General features: G+C 39.6%; 1 protein-coding gene across 1 annotated transcript; it reads right to left on the reverse strand.

Annotated features, from left to right (window-relative positions):
* Window positions 1-1,774: 1,774 nt before the first annotated feature.
* Window positions 1,775-8,251, reverse strand: LOC306894651 (uncharacterized protein). The gene is made up of 2 exons (XM_079457364.1): window positions 8,059-8,251; window positions 1,775-3,861 (listed from the first exon to the last, which is right to left on the reverse strand). The coding sequence occupies exon 2, from the start codon at window positions 3,857-3,859 to the stop codon at window positions 2,663-2,665; it is 1,197 nt and encodes a 398-aa protein (XP_079313490.1). The 5' UTR covers window positions 3,860-3,861; window positions 8,059-8,251; the 3' UTR covers window positions 1,775-2,662.
* Window positions 8,252-10,876: the final 2,625 nt, after the last annotated feature.

Consider the following 10,876-nt stretch of genomic DNA (forward strand, 5'->3'; position numbering starts at 1 on the left):
GATATTAAAGCTTATAACACTTGCTAACAATAACCTTTCATGACAGTGTAGCACTTGGTTGATTGGTATAGTCACAGATTTATCAGCTGTCTTGAGCATTATCAGTGAGCACTGTGTTTAGCGGGCACCTTACAGAAGCAATGCAGCACCAAACACACCAGGCTTGTTCGAGATGCATCTTCTCACAGACTGATCATAACTTCGAAGCACTGCCAAAGCGATCCAATAGCACAAGGAGTCGAATGCTCTTCAAACTCTCCCGCAGTTTCGATCGGTTGCGTTACTATGGATGCTCATGGGTTTGCGAAAAATACATCGGCATCCAAACACTGCGAATCAAATGCGTTCGTGCAGCTTGCAGTAACTTACATAAAAAGGATATTATAATCAAGCTGCTATTAACTTGACATGCTGCTATTTAAAAATGTCGCTCACAAGTTTCTATTCGTCTTGTTGGTCACGGTAACCCAGCCCCTGACGCAAGAGGTTCTTGCTTGGCTCTGTTCTAGACCAGCAATGATCTGGTGCTACTACTCTTTCTGGTTCTGAGCTTTGTGTGTGGAAAAACAAAGAACGGATTTGAAACTAGGCTCTGGCTCAGAACCAGCACCAGCTCTGCCTTGGTGGAAAAGGGGAATCAGTGTTTCCTCAATAATGAGTTTTTAAATTTAAAATAATGCTTTAACTAATCCATTACACCTTAAAGGTGAACTATGCAAGAGTCATTCATGGTTAGGTGTAGTCCTAACCCTAAATTTAAATAGTATTTTATAATATTATAAAATCTTTTGTCCCATCAGGATCTACATCAGATGACCATGGCAACCCAGGTGTGGAAATGGAGGACTGTTTTTAATCTGAAATCTGTGTAATCTATGATGGACGATTCTTCTGACACCATATGAATGCATACGGTCATCTGGCAGAAGCTAGATCATTTCGATTATAAAGTTATTAATATGGATATTTTTCTTACAAACACATCTCTTTGCTTAAGAAGGCCTTTATTATCATAATGTAGCTATGTTTTCATGCTCTGCTTGTATTTCTACTGTGCAATTAACATTAAACGTTTGTTTGCAATTCACAAAAATTACTGTTCTGTTTGATTGGAGGGACCCATTACACTTTTAGTTTTTGTTTTGATTGGGAGAAAAAACATTTGATGATTATTTTTCCATTGTCCAATCATTTTGTTAAAATATATTTATTTAATATTTTTGTCTTTGACTTCATGTACTTATTGGGGTTTTATCCATTGTTCTCGGTTATTTTACAAAGATAAGCTATATTTTAAAAGTACATTACTGTATAATTACACAGAAACTTAATAAAGTAATTTACATTTACAGAGATTAACCTGAAAGGTAGTTGTTTTTAATGTATTTTCACATAATTGATCTGTTTTTCTACAGTTTGATAAAAATTATTTTAAAAATCTATTTTTTAATTAATCAAATGAATTATGACTAAGATATTCTCTGTATTTTTGTATTGTTATTTGACGGAATCCGTCTGGCAAATTTGCTGCCAGAGATTTACAGTTTTTTACGTTTTTTTTTTACAGTATAGGCATAGCCTGCCAGGGCATGGTAAAACCCTAAATAAACCACATTTAAATTTTTAATGATAATTTATAAAAAATAATAAGTATAGTTAATTTGGAGCATTTGGAGTTTGCTATAATGTGCTTAATCACTGGTCGAATATAAACAGACATCGCACGCTGGAGAAAGTTATTCCTGGAGGGAACATTCAGATGGGGGATACATTTAAAACACTTTCAATTTACTGATTTATGTAATTTTACATTTCTGTCATGAACAGGAAAATAATCAATAAAACATTTACAGTAATTGTCTGTAAAAGTACATCTTTTAAATCTGTGAAAATTTAGAGTAATGTTCTGTAGAAAAAAAATGTAATCTGTAAAAATTGTATGAAATGCCGTTAAAAACATAATTTTGATGTAATTGTAAATTACAATACTGTCATTTTAATGGTAAAACTTTTAATTACAGCAAATATCTGTAAAACAACATTTTACTGTTTAATGAAAAAATGGGGAAATTCTGTAAAAAATACAGAATATTACCTGTAAAATAACGGTAATTTTTTCAGTGTGATTACTAGTTCTTCTATTGATATACAGTACGCTGCCTTTCCAAACTGCACTTGAGCCTGCAATGATCCCAGACAATTTAATCCAGATATTCTAATCGTACAAAACAGCTGCGTTCAAAGAACCGAATTATCCAGATCATGATTTGTGAGGGTGAGTTCAGATTCTACATTACAAATAACACATTAGACAGGTTTATTTTTATCGTTGCTTCGTCAATATCCATGTTACTTTGTTTAAAATATATAATATTATACAATGTCATTTTCAGGGAACCCAGTCATTCAGTGCAGTGCAGAGTATTGCATTGGATAAAAGTGTTTACCATATAAGATGACCACCTCCCAAGAGAAAATTGAATCTAAGTGTTTATGGTTTAAACAACTAGAACTTAAATACATTACAAAACAAGTTTTAAAGCTTGAACTGATGCATTTCTTTCATACAGTCTCCTGTAAAACATGTATGATGATTCAGTACAGATTAAAGAAAGTTCTCGTATGCTTCTTGAGGTTACTCATAAATCTTTCCACACTGAAGTCACGCAAAAGACACTGATGACACATGAAAGGTTTCTCTCCAGTGAACTCTCATGTGAATCTTTAGGTGACCTGTTTGTGTAAAACTCTTTCCACACTGTAGACATGCGTGAGGTTTCTCTCCAGTGTGAATTCTCATGTGTGTCTTAAGGTGACTCGTATGTAAAAAACTCTTTCCACACTGTAGACATGAGTGAGGTTTCTCTCCGGTGTGAATTCTCATGTGAATCTTTAGGTGACCTGTTTGTGGAAAAGTCTTTCCACACTGTAGACATACGTGAGGTTTCTCTCCAGTGTGAATTCTCATGTGACTCTTTAGGTGACCTGTTTGTGTAAAAGTCTTTCCACACTGTAGACATGCATGAGGTTTCTCTCCAGTGTGAATTCTCATGTGTGACTTTAGGTGACCTGTCTTTGTAAAAGTCTTTCCACACTGTAGACATGTGTGAGGTTTCTCTCCTGTGTGAATTCTCATGTGTGTCTTAAGGTGACTCGTAACTGTAAAAGTCTTTCCACACTGTAGACATTCATGAGGTTTCTCTCCAGTGTGAATTCTCATGTGAATCTTTAGGTCACCTGTTTGTGTAAAAGTCTTTCCACACTGTAGACATTCATGAGGTTTCTCTCCATTGTGAATTCTCATGTGAATCTTTAGGTGACTTGTTTGTGTAAAAGTCTTTCCACACTGTAGACATGCGTGAGGTTTCTCTCCAGTGTGAATTCTCATGTGTGTCTTAAGGCTACCCAAGACTGCAAATGTCTTTCCACACTGTAGACATTCATGAGGTTTCTCTCCAGTGTGAATTCTCATGTGAATCTTTAGGTGACCTGTTTGTGTAAAAGTCTTTCCACACTGTAGACATACATGAGGTTTCTCTCCATTGTGAATTCTCGTGTGAATCTTTAGGTGACCTGTTTGTGTAAAAGTCTTTCCACACTGTAGACATGTGTGAGGTTTCTCTCCAGTGTGAATTCTCATGTGTGTCTGAAGGTTTCCTGTTTGTGTAAAAGTCTTTCCACACTGTAGACATGTGTGAGGTTTCTCTCCAGTGTGAATTCTCATGTGCTGTTTTTCACTCTTTTTGTCTCCTGTTCTCAGAGCTTCTTCCAGTGAACCTTTCTGCAACTTTTGTGCACATTGATGTTTCTGATCAGCATCTTTTACTTCATCTTGACTGTCCTTATTCACTTCCATCATATCTGAAGTGAACAAAACCATTTGTTAAACACAGTTTTACAATTGTACAAAACAACACCAGAAGACGAGATCTTAGTTTCATTTTCAGGGACCACAGTCATTCAGTGCACTGAGTATTGCTTTGGATAAAAGTGTTTGCCATATAAGATGACCACATCCTAAGAGAATATTTTAACTTTACTCTGTTTAAATTACAACATAAAATGAGTTTAGACTGTACATTATTGACATTTGTATATGATTGACAAAATGTATTCATTGTGCAATCCAGAGAGCAAAGGTATGTTTATTATAATCATTTTTGTTACTGAATTATGTGTTTTATAATTAAAATCATTACTGCCATGATATCTCAGTGGTTTGGATTGAATGAATCAAGTATAAATCAAGAATCAATGCAAAACATTTTCAGGTACAAAATAAAGTCATCAGATGTGAAATAACACTACATGGTTATTACAAACTCGAATCCAAGATGGCGCCGCGAATGGCTGCCTCGGTGTGGAGCTCTCCAGTAGTCTTGCTGTTTTTGTTAGTTTGTCCTGTTTTATGTCTGTCAAACACTATCAGTTTTACAAGGAACGAACTGCTGAACATTCGGCAGTGGATACCAACTAATCTGCAACCAGTTTTCGATTTTTCTGACGTTTTGCTGGATATTTTAGTCAGTGCAGTCGCGTGGAGAGGACGCCGAAAGAAACGCAAGCGTGGGAAGCGAGCCGGCGCGCTCGTCAAGCTCAGACAGCGCGGCCTAAGAACGCCGTTGCCAAGCATTCATCTTGCGAATCTCCGCTCTCTACCTAACAAAATGGACGAACTTCGCCTGCTTTCAAGCAAAAACGAGGTTTTTACAAACTCTGCTGCTCTGTGTTTTACGGAAACCTGGCTGAACAAAACCATTCCGGACAGCGCGTTACATCTGCCGGACTTTCAGCTGTTCAGAGCGGATCGCGATACGGAGACAACGGGGAAAACGCGTGGTGGTGGGACATGCTTTTACATCAACAGAAGGTGGTGTACGGATGTAACTGTGTTAAAGAAGATGTGCTGTCCTGATGTGGAAGCGCTTTTCATTAACTGTAAACCGTTCTACTCGCCGCGGGAGTTTTCATCAGTCATCCTCGTAAGTGTTTACATTCCACCACAAGCACACGTGCGGACTGCGCTGCAACAGCTGGCTGATCTGATCACAGACACAGAACAACAACACCCGGATTCTGTCTTTATCATTCTAGGAGACTTTAATCAGGCAAAACTCACACGTGAGCTGCCTAAATTTAAACAACATATCACATGCCCCACAAGAGACAATAATATTTTAGACCATTGCTACACTACTATAAAAGGTGCATATCGCTCTGTCGCCCGAGCAGCTCTAGGACTCTCTGATCACTGCCTGGTTCATCTGCTACCAACTTACAGACAAAAACTTAAAACTGCTAAGCCAGGAATAAGGACTGTAAAGAGATGGAGCAACGACTCAGAGCAGGTCTTACAAGCCTGTTTTGAATGCACTGACTGGAGTGTTTTTGAAGCTGCTGCCACCGATTTGGACGAGCTCACAGAAACTGTTACATCATACATCAGTTTCTGTGAGGATTTATGCATCCCTACAAAGACTTATTTATCATTCAACAACGATAAACCATGGTTCACACCAAAACTCAGACAGCTGCGTCAGGCCAAAGAGGATGCCTACAGGAGCGGGGACAGGATCTGGTATAATCAGGCCAGAAACACTCTGACAAAGGAGATTGGGGTGGCTAAAAAGAGTTACGCCAAAAAGCTGGAAAACCAGTTTTCTGCCAACGACCCTGCATCAGTGTGGAAAGGCCTGAAAGACATTACCAACTACAAGACACCATCCCCTAGCATCGAGAGCAATAAACAGCTTGTTGAAGATTTAAATCACTTCTATTGTAGATTTGAGACCCTAGACCAGACACTTTACACCCACCCTGACCATCTCTATACACAGCCATCAACACCTCCAGCCATCCCCCTCTCCTCCCACCCTGCACTTCAGATCAGTGAGGATAACGTATGCCAGATCTTTAGAAAACAAAAGAGAAGGAAAGCACCAGGCCCAGACGGTGTTTCACCAGCCTGTCTGAAGACCTGCGCTGACCAGCTGGCCTCCATCTTCTCACTGATCTTCAACAGATCACTGGAGCTGTGCAAAGTCCCTTCGTGCTTTAAACGCTCCATCATCATCCCAATCCCAAAGAAACCAAAGATCACTGGACTCAATGACCACAGACCTGTGGCTTTAACATCTGTTGCCATGAAGTCATTTGAAAGACTGGTGTTGGCTTATTTGAAGGTCATCACTGACCCTTTGCTGGACCCCCTGCAGTTTGCCTACAGAGCAAACCGGTCTGTGGATGATGCAGTTAACATGGGACTGCATTACACCCTACAACATCTGGACAAACCAGGGACTTATGCGAGGATCTTGTTCGTGGACTTCAGTTCTGCCTTCAATACAATCATCCCATCACTGCTCCAGACCAAACTGACCCAGCTCTCTGTCACTAGCTCTGTCTGTCAATGGATCACCAGCTTTCTGACAGCCAGACAACAGTTAGTCAGAATGGGCAAAATCATGTCAGACAGCCGCGCCATCAGCACTGCTGCCCGACAGGGATGTGTTCTCTCCCCACTGCTCTTCTCCCTGTACACCAACGACTGCACCTCTAAAGACCCCTCCGTCAAGCTCCTGAAGTTTGCAGATGACACTACTGTTATCGGTCTCATCCGGAACGGTGACGAGTCTGCGTACAGACAGGAGGTGGAGCAGCTGGCTCTATGGTGCAGGTACAACAACCTGGAGCTGAACACGCTCAAAACAGTGGAGATGATAGTGGACTTTAGGAGAAACCCCCCTGCACTTCCCCCACTCACCATCATGAACAGCACTGTGATTGCAGTAGAGTCATTCAGGTTCCTGGGCACCACCATCTCTCAGGATCTGAAGTGGGACGCTCACATCGACTCTATTGTAAAAAAAGCCCAGCAGAGACTTTACTTCCTCCGGCAGCTGAGGAAGTTCAACCTGCCACAGGAGCTGCTCGTACAGTTCTACTCAGCTGTCATCGAATCCATCATCTGCACCTCTATCACCGTCTGGTTTGGCTCAGCCTCCAAAACTGACCTCGGAAGACTACAGCGGATAGTCCGGACTGCAGAGCGAATCATCTGCACTACTCTTCCCACACTTAAAGAACTGTACTCATCCAGAGTGGGTAAAAGGGCTCACAAAATTACCCTGGACCCCTCACACCCAGCACACTCTCTGTTTGAACTCTTACCATCTGGTCGACGCTACAGAGCACCGAGCACTAAAACATCCAGACACAGGAAGAGCTTCTTTCCTCAGGCCATCTACCTCATGAACAGTTAAATGTTCACCTTTTGCAATAAATGTGTGCAATATTTTTTGTGCCAGATTTTTCGTATATAGCACCTTAAAATGTGTATATTTTAAACACCTGTAGATATCTCATAGAATCTGTATATACATATCATACACCCTACAGTGCAATAAATGTGTGCAATACTTTCCCTCTGACATTTCACATATATAAACTCATGTATATAAACTTGTATATTCTAAACAAAAATTCTGGAGCTCTTCTGTCACACTGCACTTTCACCTTTGTGTGCTTAACTTTTATTTTTATTCTGTACTTTCGTTGCCTTTGTTGATTGTTACTTGTCTTGTAACCTTACTTGTGTACTGGAAGCTTCTGTAACCAAGACAAATTCCTCGTGTGTGTAAGCACACCTGGCAATAAAGCTTGTTCTGATTCTGATAGTCTTCACTGTATAAATTGAATATGGATCAATCCTTATTAGAGACACACCAGTCAAGAGCTTTGAGTGACGATTTTTCTTGTTTCTTGTCTTTTCTTGTTTTATTAACAATAATAACAGACTGTGATTTATAAAGCTGCTGTCACTTTAAGATCAGTACAGCAGAAACGATGCCCCCTAAAATATAGTCGAGTAAAAGAAATAATGACAACTAAAAACCAACAGACTGTGTCTCATGTAGTCGAGTAAAAGAACAAATGCATGTTTTCTTTTCAATAAGACGATAAAAAACCAACAGACTGATGAAAATGTGAAAAAGGGTCAAAATGCTGTGCTCTACAAACTCCACTGTCAGAAATAAAGATTTAAAAACAGAAACCAACCTCTGTGTTCTTTAGTCCTCTGAGTTTCTGTTGTGTGTAGTTCTGGATCTCTCGTGTTCTCAAGCTTCTCTTCCACAAACTCCAACAACTGTGTGAAGATTTCAGTTCTTACACCTGAAGTGATTCTTCTGCTTGTTGCTTTCTGGTATTTATTGGTGGTTTGATGTAGGAGGAGCTTTACTGAAGGTGTCAATCACTGTTGGTGTGAACTGGAGGTGTTAGAGAGACATTGTCAATAACTCAACTCAGCTTCACTTATATAACATCACTAAAAACAACAATTGTTGACCAAGATGCTGTCCACTATATCAAATACCAACATTTATCTCCATGTGTGACATAAATGACAAAAACATCTCGGCCACATCACAAATCAAGTACAGAAACCCAAGCAAAGTGAGAGCAGTTGTCATAAAAACATCTAACAATGTTCAATTTCTTTGGTCTTATTCATGATGGATAAATATTCAACTGCTTATTATTTACAGTGTTTCTAACTTTAACTCTCATTATATTAGCGCTGTGTATTGGCAAAGGCCTTGTGATACGATACATATCACCATAGATAAATCACAATGCAATAGATTTTATACTAGACATTTTGTAATAGATTTTTACTAATAAAATGTAAAACAAATAAAAAGTCTCCCTCTTGAGACATTGGCCATATGTACTGTAGCATATATGACGATGAAAAACAATTAAAAATATCACAGATAGTAGTGGTTGGATTATCGATACACTATCGATATTTTTCGGAACAACCGACAGAAATTGGCTGCAAATCGAAATTCAGAATAATAAACTGATTAAATTGAAAAGAATGAGAGTTAAATCATTCAATAACTTCTAAAGGACTTTGATTTGACCGGTTACAACAAGACCCTCAGGTTATAAAACTGTCTGGTGTTTAAAAACACAGAAGTTTTGAGCTTTTAAAGTTTTTAGTTTGTAATAATGACACTTTTCCGCATGTTCACAAGACCGTCAAGAATCCTTGAAATGAAACTTAACGAGAGAATCCGCCGGTCGTTCATTCTCTCTGAACGGATTTGAAACGATACAGCGGCGTCTTATAATAAATTCGTTCCCTGAACTTCTCCGCGATTAGTTGAGTTTTAAACGTCTGAAATGTCACATTGTTCGTCAACAGACTCATTGAAACCGGTCACAGCAAACAGCGCATACAGGCGCGCAGACAGCACTATAGTGACGGGGAGACAAGACCCCTCAGACTCATAGTGACCCGATCTGCCCCTCACTGTCCCAACGAAAGACGACAAACATCAAACATCTGTAAAACTGAGGATTCATGAGGATGTCCGCTATGTACATTAGCCTGAGTAGTGACGGACAGGCCCGCAGCTGCTTCAGTATTTTCCCGTCACTGCTTCACAATCGTGTCGGTCATCGACGTTCAGTCTCTGTGTGCTGCTGCCGCTGCGACTCCTGGCCCCGCCCCCGGGGTCCTACGAGGAGCTGTTAGCTGCCTCAATTGTGCCTGTAGTAGCGGTAACCATAGTGATCAAATGCCGTCGTCTATGACTGAACTGGTGATAATTGTCGACTGATGATATTTCAACAACTTTTCTTGAGACTCGAGTACATATGTGAGCGTATAAACATTAAAGTAAACGCCACATCCGTTTGTGACATTATTGTATAGATTAAAAAAGGTATAAATGTAACATTTTGTTGGGTACCAGCACATATGGAGATAAAAGGGAATGAAATGGGTGATAAATTAGCAAAAGAAGCATTACACAAAAACTTGGTTGATATTAAGGTTCCTCTGGGAAGAAGGGAAATTAAATCTGTGTTTAATAAGGAAATAACACGAGTTTGGCAACAGAGGTGGATAAAACAGCACAGGTGGTTTTATAATATTGTGGAATCAGTGGGGAAAAGGGAACATTCCTATGGTAGACATAGAAAGGAAGAAGTAGTGTTTTCAAGACAAAGGTTGGGACACACGAGATTTAACTCAACAATGGCATTAATGGTAAATCATGAGAATGGGTTGTGTGATGAGTGCATGGTGTTAGAAACAGTAGAGCATGTTTTTGTAAAGTGTAGTCAATATGATGAGCAACAGGATTTATGTAACAGCAGTAGGAGTGGGCCGGTAAACATGGTTGACATCTTGGGAAAGGGTTTGAGGGAAAGTCAGCGGTGTAGGGATGTGCTAACATTTGTAGAGACTACAGGGCAGCACCATAGGATTTAGAAAGAGGAGGATAAAGAGCAGGATGCTTATGCTCATCTTGAAGAGAGAGGAGCTCAGTGCAGATGTTGGAGGAGCTGAACACGCAGCGCCAGCTGAAACATGGGCTCTGATCCTTTGAGGTTTGTGCGGCATTACACCAATATTTTATTTCATTTATTGCACAGGTTCATCACCCATGTGGCTAAATATACAGTAGGAGGTGGAGCTTTGAATTGTTAAGATGTGTCATTTCATTAGCTGGCAGAAGCAGCTGTAGCCCAGGTGGAGAGACAGAAGCAGGGTCACAGGTGTGTTGTGCATTACTTCAAGGTTGCTCTGTTTTAGAGGTCTATTAAACACTCAGTCATACATTAGTTTTAACAATGTAGGCATAAATACTTTTGTTATAAATTATTATATTGTTTGAATAAATGCGCTCTGCAGACCAATTTTATGTCCCCACCAATGTCAAAATCAAACTTACGCCCTTGTCTTAAAGCATTTTAAAAACACTGCACAGATATGAACAACTTTAAATATTAATTTCCAACAAATTATTTACATAAACGTTTACAACATTGATTTTCACATGAGCTCTCAAACAGCACACAA

This window comes from Barbatula barbatula, assembly GCF_947034865.1.
Source record: "Barbatula barbatula genome assembly, chromosome: 5".
NCBI classification, from domain to species: domain Eukaryota; kingdom Metazoa; phylum Chordata; class Actinopteri; order Cypriniformes; family Nemacheilidae; genus Barbatula; species Barbatula barbatula.

Coding starts and splice junctions, on each gene's coding strand:
- LOC306894651 (XM_079457364.1), bottom strand. CDS start 3,859: ATGATGGAAGTGAATAAGGACAGTCAAGATGAAGTAAAAGATGCTGAT.